This window comes from Danio aesculapii, chromosome 25, assembly GCF_903798145.1.
Source record: "Danio aesculapii chromosome 25, fDanAes4.1, whole genome shotgun sequence".
Lineage (NCBI taxonomy): Eukaryota > Metazoa > Chordata > Actinopteri > Cypriniformes > Danionidae > Danio > Danio aesculapii.
In genome coordinates, this window is record NC_079459.1 from 6,330,220 (window position 1) to 6,348,119 (window position 17,900).

A 17,900-nucleotide genomic window follows, 5' to 3' on the forward strand; every position below is an offset into this window, starting at 1 on the left:
ACCATTCCTTCGACAGTCCTCTACCAACTCCAGATTCTTGTATTCAGTCTTCCCAGAGGACAGTGGGCTCCAGGAGGACAACCTGTCTAAAATAGTCAAATGTGTCATAATAGCGATGCCCTTTTCAAATGTTTTCCCAGGTCCACCTGAAGATGCAAGTCCAGAGCAGAGATCAGCAGCCCAGATGGCACTTGACCTGCCACCTGTGTCTTTTCCCTTGCCTTACGAAGATGATGTTGCGTTTTTTGGGGGCCGACACTTGTTCTGCTGGATTGCTGTGCAAATGGTTTCAGCAGCTATCTTCAGCACTTGATCCTTCAGCCACCATCAATTCCTCCCCTGTTCCAGGGTGTTTTTTTTTTACAGCCGATCCAAGGATCATCTTGCCAGGCCCAGTGGGCATTCTAAGGAGTTAAGCAGTCCCCAAAAGTAAAGAATAAAATAAGACACAAGTAAAAGTACCATAAATTTCGTGCAATTAGAGTAAAAGTTCATTCATTTTCCTTCGGCTTAGTCTCTATTCCAAAGGTCGCCACAGCGGAATGAACCATCAATTATTCCAACATATGTTTTACACAGTGAATGCCCTTCCATTCCAATTATGAGTAAAAAATAAGCTTCTTAAAAGAGCAGTAAGTATTATACTGTGAAAGTTATTCCATCTTATACACACACAAATGAAAATTCTGTCATCATTAATCACCCTTGACATGCTATACCACTTGGAATTGAGAAACAGCCTATATCAAAAAAGATATAGGCTGTTTCTCAATTCCAAGAACGCAGAGAACGGACTTGCGTTCTTGTGGAGACCGGTCTTGCCAGGTGTCCTTGGAAGAACTCGGGAGACCACGAGAACAGAGAACGCGTCCTGTGAGGAATGAGATGCTGCGTTCTTCCTGATGGTCATGTGACCTTCATGAGTTTTTTAATGGAAAATTATTTAAACATTAAAGCATTCATACAACGATATATTGTTTTCCCCTTTTTAAAATATATACTCTGCATATAAACATTATAAATATACGTTGCACAATATAAACAAAACAGATTTTAATACAATTTTCAACAAACAAACACCCTTAATGTGTTCATTCCTTTATTAAGATGTTCATGATCATGTTTACTTTCACCGTTTCATTTAGGGAAACTCCTGAGGTAAATAATTTCTATTTCTAAACTTTAATAATAAATCTAAATAAAATGCCGCTGAGACTTCTGGGATTTCTAGAGGGAGTTCGGTGCTCAAGTCTGCATCGGTGCATCCTCGATATCCAGATCACATCCAGGAAGTTTCATGCATCTTCTGTTCTTGCGGTCTTGAGTATTGGAACTGAACTTTGGCAGCTGATTATGATGTTACACAAGAACACGAGGACGCAGGACCGCTGAAGAACGCATATTGAGTAACAGCCATATTGTACAATGATGGAAGCATGAATTAATTTACTTACTATACTACCGTAGTACATTTACTATAGTTGGAAAAACAAATACTATGGGATTCAGTGGTTACATGTTTCATTCATTCTATTTCTTTTCAGCTTAATCCCTTTATTAAGCTGCGGTCGCCAAAGCAGAATGAATCGTCAATTTATCCAGCATATGTTTTACGCAGCATCTGCTACCCATCGTTGGGAAACAACTATACACTTTCATTCACACACACTCATACGCAGAATGGCTAATTTTAGCATACCTAATTTACCTACACCACATGTCTTTTGACTGAGGCGTGGGGGGTGGGCGAATGACACTTGATGACAGTTGTTGTAAGCATTCATGAAATCTAATTCACATTCATGACGCATCAAGTTATGATTATAAAGATTTCATAACAGTCTTATGAACAAGTAAAGTAAGTCATGTAAAGTGTTACACAATAATTTGTGAATTTGTAATTCATTACTTCGAACCACTGCTAAGTTCTGTCCTCTACCCAATCTTAATCGAATAGAGTTTTCTGGGATTTTTTTCAATAGAAGATTTGGTAAAACTACTTTTGATGGTTCATTTGAGTATTAATAGACTGTCTGCTTAATATATGTTGATACTGCTGCTAAACAGACATTTAACTGACTATAAGAAAATTTGCAAGTACATGTGAACTTACATTAACCCTAACCCCAACCCTAACCCCAATCTAACATTTTACTTATAATATAATGAGAATTAGTTTGCATGTAGATGCGATGTAACTTAAATTCAACAAACGGACCATCAAAATAAAGTGTGACTAAAGTTTGCAGCAGATAACAAATCTATAATGCTTTCACTTAAAATATGGGCCAGAAATCTCAGAAAAATATGTTCAGCATCTTGTTGGATCAAGAAATGAAGGGGTCTAACCCAGTATTATAGTAGGAAGGTGTACTTAATAAAGAGTCCAATGAGAGTAGGCCTATACCAAGATCAATAATAATACAAATCTTTTGCTTCAGTCTAGTAAAATAAAAAGATTTCTGAAAGATCATGTGACGCTAATGAGTGTGGTAAAAGTTCAACACATTCTCACAGCAAATCACAACTTTTTGATTTAATATTTATATAATTCATATTAATCTAAGCAATCTTTTTGTCACTTTTTAGTAGGCCTATTTAAAAAAATGCAAGAATCAAATGCTTGGTTTCCAGTGAAAACTTGTTCATGCTTTTATCAGCAGCAGGGTGGATTACTGTAATGGCTTCAGTCAGACAGGCCAGGATTCTGACCAGAACCAGGAAATCTGAACACATCACACCTGTCCTCAGGTCTTTACACTAGTGATGTGACATTGTGCACCGAGGCTTCGAAGCATGTATCAAAAAAATTATACATCTCGCAGTGAAGCAGTGTACCGTAGCTTGATTCAATTTGCCATCATCACGTGATCAGCGACGTCCAAAGCTTATACCCACATGGCTGCTTCAAATTTGGATTCAAAGGTTTAAACACCCTCATGGGTTAGTACATATATAGCGAGAAATTAGGCGTTGATTACATATGTCTCTACTGTTTCAAAGCACTGCACTGGTCCCACCAGTAATTAAACTAAAATACAATAGTAATTTATAGTAAAAAGTTTTGAGCCATACTAAAGTGTATTAGCGTATTTTTACAACTATCTTTAAAGAAGACCACTGCATATTTTAGTATAATGTATAATGGAGGCCAGCTGCCGAGTGCAGTCTAAAAGCCACACTCCAATAGCCTCCTCCTTAGAGCATTCGCCTCCCATACAGGAATCCCTGGCTCGATCCCCGCTTGAAATGAGTGGGTGGGTGAAGGAATACAACTAATGTCAATTCTTTTGAATACCTTGGATTTTACTACAGTCATCGGTGGTGTAATGTAACATACCTTATGTGTAAAAAACTACAGTAATTGAGTAATTTGTTTATATTACTGTTGTTGTATTACTACATGAATGATTTGGTCAGTTGTGAACATTTGACATTTTTGCCACTCTTTAACCAGTAGAGGTCCTCATCGAGCTCTGATTTAGAAAGCTTTGAGTAACGTACCTTTTTCCGATACAATTGTGTCGATCGGTTCACTGGTTCAGAAAGTGTCATTTTACCGTCACTACTTTACACTGGCTCCCAGTTACATTCAGAATAGATTTTAAAGTATTACTACTTGTCTATAAAACACTAAATGGCCTAGGAGCTCAATACATTACAGATATGCTCACTGAATACAAACTAAACAAATCACCCAGATCTTTAGGATGATATAAACTAGAAATTCCAAGAGTTCAGTCAAAGCAGGGTGAATCGGCTTTTAGCAACTACGCCCCTCGCTGCTGAATCAAGACACATTCAATTCAAGACTGAAAACACTTCTGTTTAGCTGTGCCTTTACTAAATGAGCACTGTGCTACGTCCGACAGATCGCACTGTTATGTTTTTCTCATCTTTTTCATTGATTTATAACCTGTTTTACCACATTTAAACTGTTTTTAATTATTATTTTTTTCTTTTATTCCTATTTATGTAAAGCACTTTGAATTGCCACTGTGTATAAAATGTGCTATATAAATTGAAACTTGCCTTGCCTTGCGTATTATTTGCTAATTTCTCAATGAGGGTTAGGGATGGGGTATGATGACATGCCTCCTTTTAAAAGTTGCACTTTTTTATATGATTGAACAACGTGTTAAATACTCTGTAAAAAGTATTACCTAGATCTAACTTATAAAAAGTGAGGCAAGTGGCTGCATCAGACGTTTTAGGTTGGGTCAACTTCCAGCCTTTTTTAAAGTATATTAAACACTGTAACACTGCTTAAAACAAATGCAACAAAATTAAGTTGAGCCAACTAATTCTAAAATTTCTAAAATTACTTGTCAGATAAACCTACTTTTTTTGTTAAAGTTAACTTACATAAAAGTTGCTATATGTTACCTGTACTTATTTTAATCGGGTATTAAGAACTATATGATCTAAATAAAATGAACCATGCATATGTCATTTAAAATAAGATTTGGCTGTAACATCTGAAAATAAATCTTCATTTCTATATTCTAAGCACAATATACAGTGATTAAGTAAAAACAGATAAGCAGACTTTACTGTCGAAAACAATTAAATGAGAATGGGAAGATGGATTAAAGACCAAAGTTGTGTTTCCTCTTGAGATCAGGCTGGGCAATCCTTAGTTAATTTTAATTGATTGTGCTACTTATGGTTGATTTGTAATTTCTGAGTAAAACCTGCTTTTACACTAAATCTATATCAACATATTGGTTAAGTTAATTAGCATGCAGTTACCGCTCACCCTCTGTTTTAAATCACATACGAATAGCATTACTTACTGAAAAATGTGTCAGCTTCACAGTGGCTTGCATTAAATGGAAACGTGGTAACATTCCCCTGAAGAAACCATGCTCCTCTCCTCATCATCCATCATCTGACCTGTAAAAGGAATGAATGAATCATGACAGCAGCTGAGGCATGTAGACAACACTTAGCACTATGAGCTCTCTTAGGTGGTGAACATCACTGTCTGTATGATAGTTTTTTTATTTTCAAATCTGAAAAGATAGATATTTATGTTGTGATATTACAGTATATGTAGACTCTGCAGTAATTGTAGTTATTTTAAGGCCAAAGTAGGATATTATTATTATTATTATTATTATTGTTGTTGTTGTTGTTGTTGTTGTTGTTATTATTATTATTATTATTATTATTATTATTGTTATTATTATTATTATTATTATTATTATTATTGTTGTTGTTGTTGTTGTTGTTATTATCGTTATTGTTGTTGTTATTATTATTATTATTATTGTTATTATTATTATTATTATTATTATTATTATTGTTGTTGTTGTTATTGTTATTATTATTATTATTAATATCATTATTATTATTATTATTGTTGTTATTATTATTATTATTATTATTATTATTATTATTATTATTTGTACACTACACAGGCGCTTTGAATTATTTTTTACTACTCCATTTGTCCACAAGGAGGCACCACTGAACCAACACTTTTTTTTATTTAATTTTATAATTGTTACAAAAAGTTTACATCACAAAACAGGGAACAATCGACATCGCAAGACATGTTTACCATTAAAATAAATCAAAATTGTTACAACTGCAAAAAGGAGCATGGAGCAGTACCAAAGACCTACCTCAAAGGAAAAAAAACAACAATAAACATTCTGAAAATGAAGTACAAAAAGCTTTAATGAACCAGGACATTGTTTCACTAATTATTAAAAAAGTAGATGAAACGAGGGCAACAAAAACTACTGCAGACAATAAAATCAATAAAATATCAAAAAACACAGACACTTAGCAAGGTTGACCCTTTCCAGTTTCATGAATAATGCTACATGCATGTCATTTGTTCTTCTCTCATTCATTTGTATAAACTGTTTAGGATAGCGATTCATTTTATAGATTATTTTTTTCTGTCAACTCTGTTGTTGTTGAGTTTTAGTAAATTTCACATTCACATTTTATTAAAAAATAATACAGTGAGTTCTGTTTCTCTGGATAATTTTCTCTTTATATTCCTTACAGCCAATTAATTTTTAACATGTAAATGTGAGGCCCGAAGTATCATGGTCCACAGGAAATAGGTGGATATAATGGCAGGCAGATCAGGTAATGTAACATAAACAGAATATATATATATATATATATATATATATATATATATATATATATATATATATATATATATATATATATATATATATATATATATACATACAGTTGAAGTCAGAATTATTAGCACCCCTTAGAATTTTTTTTTTTCTTTTTTAAATATTTCCCAAATTATGTTTAGCAGAGCAAGGAAATTTTCACAGTATGTCTGGTAAGATTTTTTCTTCTGGAGAAAGTCTTGTTCGTTTTATTTCAGTTAGAATAAAAGCAGTTTTTAATTTTTTTTAAAGCCATTTTAAGGTCAAAATTATTCGCCCCTTTAAGCTAGTTTTTTGTAGTCTACAGAACAAACCATCAATAACTTGCCTTATTAAGCTAACCTGCCTAGTTAACCTAATTAACCTAGTTAAGCCTTTAAATGTCACTTTAAGCTGTATAGAAGTGTCTTGAAAAATATATAGTCAAATATTATTTACTGTCATCACTTTTTCAACACTTACAGATGTTCAACACTGCAGTATATTACATAAAAGATTAACTGTATCCCACGAGAGACAAAGCTCTCTTTCTCTGTGTAATACACAAACACTAAATCATTTTAAGTGTCACTGTTATAATATGTTTAAGTTGTACTGACAAACAAATCAATAATTATATACACAATTAATATAAAACATTTCATTATAATTCAGAATTAGAGGTATACAACAACAAGAGCACTACAAAGGAAAGCTTTATCAATGCATGTAATAATGCTGAACATAAATTTAAATAAAACAATCTGTGCAGTTTCACCAGTTTCATGTTACAGTATATATTATTTTGCATAAACCTCAGTAATGTAAATAATTTATGACTGGAAGAGTAAGTGTTACCTGCAACTCCCACCCTGTCCAGTAGATATCGCTAAAGACTTCTGCAACTCTCCATCCACATGTCTTCCGGTGTTTACATTCATCTTTCCCTGGAAAGAAGAATCAGAGGTTAAACACGCGCATTGTAAGTTTTTCACTGACATTTTCACCAAAACACACATTTAAAACACTTATTTATAGTAAATGCAATAGTGTTTGGAAATGTAGTTTAGTCAAGTGTATTATGCATATATTCTACTTTTGTGCATATATTGTGTATATATTCCACTCCTTAATGAATGCTTCTATGGAAACTGAGAAACTGTAATAAATACTGCAGTAGGCCTATACATTAGTAGCTGCCTTAAAATTTTAAGCTGAATCAAATTAATTGTGTCTTAAAACAGCTTGCATAACTTATACAATTAAGTTAGAACATGATTAACTTAGTTTAATAAGTTACAATGAACTATAAACATATGCTGTCATAACTAATTGATCATATAATGTTTTACAGTGTACAGTAAGACCATAAAATTACCATAACAGGTTAAGTAAATGCTTTACTATAGTTTGGTTCAAAACATTATAGTAATTAGTAGGCTATGATTATTATATTTAGTAAATGGTTTTAGTATTTATTCACTTGGTGATGTATCACAATTTTACCATAAGTAAATTACAGTACATTAGACATGGGATAATAACCCGTTTCAAGGTTTACCGCGATTTAGAAAAGTCAAGGTTTTAATACCACTTATAAGTTCTGTTATATCGGTCCCGAGGTAGATGTAAGGTTTTTTTTATGTATTTTTTTGTGTTGTAAATAAATCTGTGTTTTTGAACCTATTTAAAAGAGCAGAAGTCAATGATTTATTTAAACTATTTAGCCTGACATGTTTACTGTTCCAAATTTTTTATATTATAAATGTTTCTTAAAATAAAATAAATTGTGTTCAATGGTCAAAAAGGGTTTTTTGTTTGTTTGTTTGTTTTACCCAGACATTTAAAAATAACTTATTTTAGAGCAGTAATCACAATACTGTGATACCGTGGTATTTTTATCAAAGGTTATCATACCATCAGAAACTTATACCGGCAATGCCTATATTACATTACAAAGTACATCGCAAAAAATAAAAATAAATAAAAAAACAGTGACAGTTCTATTCATACAAGTTGTCAAACACCCAAATTAAATATACTATACTATAATTTATAGTAAATACTGTTTTTGAACCATGCTTTAGAAATGTTGTTGTAATTATATAGGTTTATATATATAGGTATTATATATACAATTTTATATTACTTAGGTAAAACAAAATTGTACAACAATAGAACTTTTTTGCCCACATCACAATTTACTGTAGTAAAAACTAATGTACTGTCTACTACAGTGTTTATTACAGTTTATGTTTTAATAACCAATGATGCTATTGTATGCTGTAGCTTTCATTAACAAAGTATTGTAAATACTATTTCATATACAGTACTTCATTTTATTGAATGGGACAGTCCATAAATCAACAGCATAAATGTCATTTAGACACTTTGATATGTTTGTCTTTGACCCCATGACCAGCGATGCCATTTTGAAACTGATATTGACATAACTTTCACTCTCTCTCTGTTGTAAGATAAAATGTACTAAATACCACTGTTGGGAACACTAAGGAAGCTAACAACTTAAGTACAATTCAATTCCTTCCCAAAAAGGAAATTTTACTCACTATATCCTTTTCAAGTGTTCAAAGTTGTTTTGTAGTAAGCTGAAAACCTGTAACCATTTACTTCCATAATAAGAAAAAACAAATGCTATGGATGTCAATGCATACAGGTTTTGAAGAACGGATATCTTCTCTTATGTTTAACAGCAGAACGAAAGTTAAACAGGTTTGGAACAAGTAAAGTGTGAGTAGATGGTGAAAGTTTTCAGTTTTGGGTGAACTATGCCTTTAAGATTTTGTAAATGATGTTTAACGGAAAGAAAAAATACACATTTTTAAACAAAATAGTTTAATAACTTGATTTCTAATGACTTATTTTTGTACTTACCATGATGACAGTACATAATATTTACAGCTGTTTTTCAAGATACTAGTATATTCAGATTAAAATGTAATTTAAAAGCTTAAGTTAACTAAAGTTCTGTTAATCGGGCAAGTTATTGGATAACAGTGGTTTGTTCTGTAGCCAATCCTAAAACAAAAATGTTAAGGGGGCTAATCAAATGAACAAAAATCATCTTTATAGTTTATTTACACTTTATACTTGTACAGCAAACAACCAAAAATGCCTATATTATCCCTAGCTTTTTATGCATTGTGTTACAAAATTTATGCTAGCATTCATAAATTTTGAGCAAAGCAAGTGAAATCAAATCCCAACGCAGCTCCTCACAGGAGTATTTGCTTTCTGTCAAATCATCATATCATAATTCATAGAGCAACACATTGGCTGCACTGAAGCTGTTCACACGTTTATTCTTATACCAAACCATACTGTACATAATATTATTAAGAGATCAGCTCATTACTCTCATTACTTTATGAACATTAAAAGTCATCTTACGTCATAGATATATAATTCAAAGTTACTTTCATAGCAGCATGTTAAAGGAGTAGTTTACACCAAAATTGAAATTTACACACAATTTACTCACCTTTTAGGGGTGACAAACTTTTTTGAGTTTCTTTCTTTTGTTGAACACAAAAGATAATAATTAGAAATTGTTGAAAATCTGTATCCATCAACATTTATCCTATGAAAAAATTTTAAACTATGGAAAATGATGGCTACCAGTTTCTAACATTCTTCCAAATGTCTTCTTTTTGTGACGAAAAAAAAAAGAAACTCGAATACGGAAAGTTTGAAATAAGCGCAGGATGAGTAAATGATGACAGATTTTCAGTTTTGGGTGAACCATCCCTTTAAGTAATGCCATTAAGCTTCACAATTTCATAATAAAACCCATGCTTTGAAATGCACACATTTGCCAAGGCAATAATAAAGGACTTTTATTATTGCACAGTTAGTATTTGTATCATCACAAACCTACCAAACTACTCCAGCAGACAGGCACCATTTTCAATGGTTTAAAAATAACCTGCTCAATTGACATGGCTATTCCTAATAGTATTAAATAGATTATTAGCAGAATTACAGGTTTAATCCAGAAAGCAGGTGTTCGTCATTTAGTCCAGGAAAGAAACTGTGTGTTAAATCCTTCAGATCCAATGTAAGAGTCAGGGTTGTCAAGCAAGACGTGCTCACCCAAAGAAGAAGGCTGCGAGCAGGATTCACACGTGCTGTTGACAGGCAATGACAGTTTTTAATGACATTCTTTGATGGCTCAGCAAAACCTCAGATTTCTCTTTAAGGAACTGCAGTGGATCAGACACGCATCTGAAATTCACACCACAAATACCTTCCGTGTTCCCTTCTTAAAAATAACTTAACCTTTAAAGATGTTATTCTTATTATTTGATCTATCTATCTATCTATCTATCTATCTATCTATCTATCTATCTATCTATCTATCTATCTATCTATCTATCTATCTATCTATCTACTTGCTGTTTTTAAGACTTGCCACCTCTGGCAAATGATACCTGCATGTAGGTATTAAACTAATATGAGTAAATACAGTTTTAGATAAAGAAATACAAAAGCAAATGCTTAGGGCCTTGAATTTACTCACCCAATGGTCCATCGAGACATATACCGGACATCATTCTGCAAGAATTATAAAATATTATAATTATATGGGTATTAGCATTGTAAATGGGATTTGAAAAAAATGAAGAATCTTACCTTGATGATAAACCAACAAGCAGAAGTTAGCTTAGAATGGAAATCAGTTATGTGTTGTAGTTTGAAGTCAAAGGGAACCTTGCAGACAGCGTGGCAGACTTCAGGATATTCGATGTGAAAAATGCAGAGCAAGTCTTTATGAGATATGCAAAGTGGTATCACTTAACCAGACGGATTAAGGGCCTTGGAAAACTATAGTATGACAGTCGGTTTAAGACACAGCAAGATAATTAATCTAGTACATATTAAGACTGTAAGGAAAAGCAATTTTCTTTTTAACAGTGTCAGCAAATAATTCAGAAGACGAGGAATGTTTACAGTCATATAGGACTCCTTAAGAGTGCAAATGAAGAGTTTAAAAAAGATAAAACAGAAATCAGTTTACAGTTGAGTTGTTTATTTAGAAAAGTCACCTTGACAAACAGTTAATCTATTGAGAATTACAAACTGAACCTTTCATTTTAAGTGTTTACTGATTGTAAATTAAACAGTCCATTTTCTGCAGAACAGTCAAAGTGAACACTGTCATTATGTATTCAATCTCAAGTTGTTAAAAACCTGTATGTTTTTGTTTCAAAAGTTCACACTTAGCGGATCATTGATAATAAAGTGTGTTTGGCATGTTGTCCCGGGAGAGAGCTATGAGCTCAGAAGATCCTTGAGCCTGGTGCTCCCTCCCGTTTCATCGGGAGAGAGGGGAGTCTTTGCTCAGGTAGGTCTCGAGAGCTCCCTCGAATTTGTCCACTCGACCTATTCCTTGATTATTAGGGGTTGCCACGTGGAATGAACCGCCAACTATACCAGCATATTGGTTATGCGGTGAATGCCCAGTACTAAAACACTCATATACTGTGCCAATTTGGTTTATCAATTTCACTTATACTGCACGTCTCTGGACTGTGGGAGGAAACCGGAGTACCCGGGGGAAACCTACGTGAGCATGTGGAGAACATGTAAACTCCACTTAGAAACACCAACTAGCTGGGACTCGAACAAGCCACCTTCTTGATGTGAGGTATCAGTGCTAACCACTGAGCTGCCCTGTCCTGGATTAATCTTGGAAAGAGGAGGAGAAGTAGGGGTGGATGGCGGGATTCTTCAAGGTGAAGATGACCAAGGTAAGGAAATCTGGTTATTAATGTGCGTTTGGATCAATCTGATTGGTAAAATAGCTAATGCGGGACCAGCCATGGTCAATCATAAGCATGTGATCCTCTCGAAATTAGTTTATAAGCAAACTTCATTTATAACTACACACACACACACACACACACACACACAAAAGATGCAAAAACAAAACGTATATGGTAACCACGGATCTTCATAGTATTATTTTCATTCTATAGAAGTAGGTTGTTCCTGTGACCCAATTGGGTCATCTCATTCAAACAAAATCATACAGGTTTGGAACAAGTGAGTAAATGATGACAGAATTATCACTTCTGAGTGAAATATTTCAGAATTAATTCAGAAAAAGTTAATGATTTAAGCTTCAGATTCAAACATCTTCTTCCTGCCGCCCATGCCAGTTTTATCCTCAATATTCTTTCGCCAGTCACCAACATCACGCAAATCTTTATTCTGTTGGGATGAGAGTGAGATTTACAGCATGTACATTTTTGAACTCATAACCTCGATTACCTGAAAATGTAAAAAACATCAAATGAATCCTCACCTCCTCTTTGACCTCCTTCTTGACTTGTTTGAGGTTGGCCCTCAGATCCATAGAGACCTTGTGTTTGGATCCCAGCAGAGCCTGAAGCATAGCGTCAGCAGACATGCGCACTTTCTTCAAAGGAGGCTTCTTGAACTTGCCCTTCAGGTCGACGATCTTTATGTTTAAGTCTTTGACCTGACACCCAAAAGAATCAAAACACTCCAAAAACCTCCATGCTGATAGTTCACAAAGTAGGAGATACATGAGAAACGTTTTACCTCATTGACAACCATGGTGGCTTTGTGCTCAAGAACATATCTTTCCTCATCAATCACTTCAATTTTTTCATGTAATTCTCTGCAGAACTCCTGTTGACAAAGTAAAGTTCACATCTAACCTCCGAAAACACACAAGCTTATATTTGTAGTAATAATAACTGAATTTGACCTCTAGTTCCTGTTTGGAGTTTGGGCATGAAAATTCAGGACAATGTTCTTCCATGTATCTCTTCCTCTCCTCCTTCTTCTCAACAGCCTCAGCTTCCAGTAAATCTTTTGCAACCTGGAGCATCATGCTCTGCAAGAAAAAGTGTTTTGTATCATTTTAAATGGACCTGTGGCATGTTGGTTTGGATCAGCTAATCAGACATGAGTCCTTACCTTCAGGCTGTGTTTCTTACTGCTCGACAGTCGCTTGCTAATGAAGAGGAAAAATAGTAGGATAATATTTTATGTGCTATTTGTACCTTGTTTAAATTTAAATAGAGTGCTCATAAGATTTCTTGGTTTTCTAAGTCTTATTAAGCCTTCTATAGTTAGCGTTTGCTCTAAATCATGAGCCTATGGTTTTTACATTTGAATAATTAGAAAAATATAATCTAAAAAACCCCAAACAATCTTAATTCTGTTATCATAACTGTAAATCTGATGAAGCCAAAAAAGTCACACAAAAAAGTAAAAAAAAAAGACGGCATTGTTTACCAATGTTTTCTCTTCCCCATCAAGTTGTCAGGGTGTGTGTTTACTATGACATATTGCCATTAGTCAACAGCACAAGCATTGTTTTGCTTTAGTAAATGAGCATCACACATAGCTTAAGAGTGCACATGCTCTGAATTGGCAGTTCAGTTGGCCGGCCCTGGCCTGGTTGGAAGAGGTGTGCCAGAGCACGGTTCACTTGGGCTTTCCCGTGGCACGCTTGTAGTGTGAGTGCAAAGCGCACCTGAGCCCGAAACTGAAGACGCGATGTCACTTTTAGGGGACTGTTTCATTTGGATTTATTAATCATTCTTAATTTTCAATGACGGTGAACTGTCATAGTTTATTAAAGATGCAAACCCCTTGCTGCACATCAGCTACACCTTCAGCAAACCTCCTAATACCTGCAGCACAAGAACTTTTATGTTAATTTATGAGCATCAAAAGTAGTGGATCTGTTCAGCAGAGTGTTTGACTGCGTGTCACAGCATCCTAAATGACAAAAAAAGAATACAAAACAATACAAATAAAGCAATCTCCACTGTGCTGAGCGAGAGCGCCTCATTGATGATGTAAGCGTGCTCAGGTCCAATTGGTAAAAATGCAATTGGTAAAAATGCAGGCCTAGGGGAAGAAGAGATGGGGACAATCACGCTTTGGCATGGTTAAAGGCAACTGTACCTAATGTGAGTGCGCCCTAAGATAGAACATAGGCAAACAAAGATGTTTTTACATTAGTTTTATTGGTGCACAAATGTGTTCTTCATATAATTAGTCACATTAAATGCTTTGAAACTTGTCTTTGGTTGCCTTTCAGGGCTTTGAACATCTCACAACCCTTGCTGTCTATAAAGGGTAAGAAAGCTCTTGGATTGTATTTAAAATATCTGAATTTGTCTTCTAAAGAAGAAAGAAGGTCTTGGGGGATTGGAACGAAATGAGTGTGAGAAATAAATAGCAGAATTTTCGAGAGGGGTCTGGATGCTGATCTGGTGCAGTGCAATCTGAGCTGCATCCAATGCTTTTTAATGCACTCACCTAACCCCACCCCTAGCCCTACCCCTCACAGTGACATCATTAGCTCTATTGAGTGCATTGTGTCTGACATTGCACCACTGAGAGATGCAGTCTCAGCTTGCATTATCAAGGCTGCATCCAGATACTATTGGAATTTTCATCTCCGGGTGAAAAAATTGCAAAGTACAGCCCTTTTTAAAATGTGTTTTGTGATGTCAACCTACTGTTACTTATACTGTTAATCGACTGTCTTGCCATATCAATGCCCTGAGCTGTTTCTACCTCAGGGTGACTTTTAAGGTACCTGTCTGAGATGGTGAACAGCAATATTACTGTGTGCTCACACCAAAGGCGGCAAGAGCGTCAAAGTTCGCTTTGGCCGCCTTGACGACTACGCTGTCTGCCTTCACAGCTGTGCTGGCGCGAGCATCAAAATTGGCTACATCGATCAGTTACATGCAAAAACATGCTTTCAAGCGTGAAAATGTTGCACGCTTTTTAGCAAATTTATTTAACTATGTAAGAGCAAATTGTTGCATGTGGTGTGGCTTTGCTCCACTTATCCAATACATGCCCATATGTCTGAAATATTCTGAAGCACCAATACGTCGTTATAGTTAGAGTGAGATTCCCACATTTTTTAAGAAAAAAAAATATATATAACGTTAATACAAATCAACTCACCATTACTTGCCTTTTTTATGTCACTAAGAAAACATCGTAAATAATTTTAAATTAGACAACCGCAATAATTAAACCATTGGGAACAACTGTGGTCGGAACCAAAGTTCACAGTGACTGTGTTCTTTGGAATCCTCTAAAGTGGTGGACTTCAACATTCATATTGCTGCCTCTGCGTCATATCTCATTACCATAAAGTTGATTTGATTTCAACTCTCCTCGACGCCCACACCAGCGAAGATGTGGCGCTCCTTCCCGCCGGCTCCCATTGAAAATGAATGACTTTCGACAACTTTGACACTCAAGCCACTTTCGGGGTGAACGTACAGTTAGATTACTCCAACCAGATGTTAATGTGTCAGTTACAGGTAATTTTTAGACAGGTAAATCTGTGGTAATCCTAGTGGATACAAGTGGGCCATTTCACTGAGTGGTACATTTCCATACAGAACAGTACGCTACGTGTTTATGTTCGTTTAAACCACAGGTGTCAAATTCAGTTCCTTGAGGGCTGCAGCTCTGCGCAATTTAGCTTTAACCCTAATTAAACACACCTTATCAAACTAATTAAGTCCTTCAGGCTTGTTTGAACCTACAGGTAAGTGTGTTGAAGCAGGGTTGGAACAAACTGTGCAGAGCTGTGGCCCTCCGGGAATTATATAATAAAGTGAAAATATGGACTTGTACAGTATATATTATTTATAGAGACTTATAAATGTACCTCTTACTAAATAATTCTTAAATGAACCCTTTCTCTGGTAAAAATGTAGAGATTCTGAATAGTAAAATCAAGGTAGAAAATACTTACTCAGACATTTTGTAGAGTTTTCTTTACACCTCCTTTTGTCAGGAAGATAAAAGAGAAATGAATAAGAGGCCAAAATATAATTCTATGCCAAAATAATAACAAAAAGCATGCTATATTTTCAAAATGTGCCAGAACACACCATGAATATATTTCGGAGATGTAATATGTGTAACTAAAGTTAATTCAACAGTAGGAATATCAAACTGTTATTTACAGTGGAGCAGCAGAGATGAGAAAGTTAATTAAACATATGATTAATATAAGAATGGCATCTTGATACTGAGGATTGTCACCTCTAAGTTTGTCCTTGAATCACACTCTTGCTATTTGTTTGGAATGTCGAAGCCTAACAACAAATCACAATGAAATATTTTCGATGAACAACAGCATCAGGTTTACAATCCAGTGTTGAAAACACAATCCTTGTATTTTACCAACTAAATCCAACCAATATCAACCAAATCCAACCCAAAGGCACCAAATCATAAGCAATCTGATCATGTGACCTTTCCCCATCACCGTTAATGCCAAAAGTTGTGTAAACTCAAGAAGACCACATGTTCCCCAAATCCCCATTGACTCATCTGAGAGGATTTTCTGCAGGAGTTCAGTGCAACATGATATCAAGGTCAGTACATCAGCTGCAGACACAGCCCATCTTCAAGCGCATCTCTGGGATGTCAAAGATATGACAACACAGCTCTCCTTTATTCCCAGCTAAACAACCGTCTCAGATGTCTTTCTTAATATACTCCCGCTCTAAAAGACAGACCGGACTAACTGGCCAGCTGATGACACACTGATTGACTTATTTAGTACACTTAAATGGGCTCTTAATGCCTCAATCACATACTTAGAAAGCTGCGAAGACAACAGTCAGGTCACTTAAGGCTATTTGAAGAAGAACTATTCTAAGTAGCCATGGAAGAAGATTGGGGATTTGATTTCTGGAAACATACACAACAGTAGAATAGATGAAGGTATTTTAAAAGCCTTGTTTTTATTGTGTTAAAGTCGGTTGAAATAAATACTTAAGAATCATTTAAAGTCAGGATTAATTGAAGACATCCATGCAAATTCTGGAGTTTGGAGAAAAATTGTGCTCTTCAAACCATTACGAAAGCTAAATGCTGTAAACGCCGTGGTCATTTTTACATGACACAGTACTGTAAATCAGTTAGTAAGCACTGTAAAAAAAAGGTGTTGACAGGTGGAGGAAGACATAAGCATCAGTCACAGATTTATGTCATGTTGGTGTTCACTTTCAAATGGCAAACCAGCAGTCAGTATATCAAATCCTGACCTTTCACCCTTCAGGTTAGTTGGTGTGCTTTTTAGTAGGATGTTTCCAGAAGGAACAGAATTATAATAACCAGCACTGATCATAAGATGTTAACATTTTTACTAATTGACTAGGTCTGAATGCACAATTGCTCTAGTCTAGATAACAGTACAACTCAAACAATCCACTCATTATATTATTGTTCTTTGCAGATGACCTTTTTACCATAGTGATTTTCAGTAGATACAAAAAACAACAACATTCTTCATCACCTCCATCCTCAGTCCCACAACCTACATTTAAAAACTACATTTAAAAGCAAATATCTAGGAAAAAAAAAACTTTGTAAAACTTGAACTAAGAGAACTTCTCTCACCTTTCTACAGGAACTGAAGAAAGTCTTCGAGGGACGGGTAGCCGTAAAACCGAGACACAGGCAACAGACGTGCTAAGAAGATATATATTGCATTCTCTGATCTCTCTGCAAATCCATGGTTTCTCTTTATGGAAGTGGATTAACCACCAAACCAATGAGCTGACAAGGTCATGAAATACGGCACTATCCCTCCTTCACTGAGCCTTCAGTATAAATAACCTGTCCTTCAAGATTCTTTTATTTAGAGAATGGCTTTCTAACAAAGACCTCTTTCTTTACAAGCATCTGTCTATCTATCTATCTATCTATCTATCTATCTAT

The 17,900-nt window shown here is 34.9% G+C and overlaps 1 protein-coding gene and 1 long non-coding RNA gene across 3 annotated transcripts; both read right to left on the minus strand.

Moving 5' to 3' along the window:
• Nucleotides 1-4,573: 4,573 nt before the first annotated feature.
• On the minus strand, nucleotides 4,574-10,323 carry LOC130219183 (uncharacterized). 2 transcript variants are annotated; one of them, XR_008836039.1, is made up of 3 exons: nucleotides 10,027-10,323; nucleotides 6,987-7,075; nucleotides 4,574-4,896 (listed from the first exon to the last, which is right to left on the minus strand). It is a non-coding gene; the product is annotated as an uncharacterized LOC130219183 (long non-coding RNA). The 2 variants fall into 2 exon arrangements; XR_008836040.1 differs by having other exon boundaries at nucleotides 4,575-4,896; nucleotides 10,132-10,321.
• An 838-nt stretch (nucleotides 10,324-11,161) lies between these two features.
• tnni2a.2 (troponin I type 2a (skeletal, fast), tandem duplicate 2) lies at nucleotides 11,162-17,686 on the minus strand. Its single transcript, XM_056451486.1, has 7 exons — nucleotides 17,580-17,686; nucleotides 15,922-15,953; nucleotides 13,098-13,134; nucleotides 12,886-13,014; nucleotides 12,717-12,806; nucleotides 12,457-12,633; nucleotides 11,162-12,362 (listed from the first exon to the last, which is right to left on the minus strand). The coding sequence occupies exons 2-7, from the start codon at nucleotides 15,927-15,929 to the stop codon at nucleotides 12,267-12,269; spliced, it is 537 nt and encodes a 178-aa protein (XP_056307461.1). The 5' UTR covers nucleotides 15,930-15,953; nucleotides 17,580-17,686; the 3' UTR covers nucleotides 11,162-12,266.
• Nucleotides 17,687-17,900: the final 214 nt, after the last annotated feature.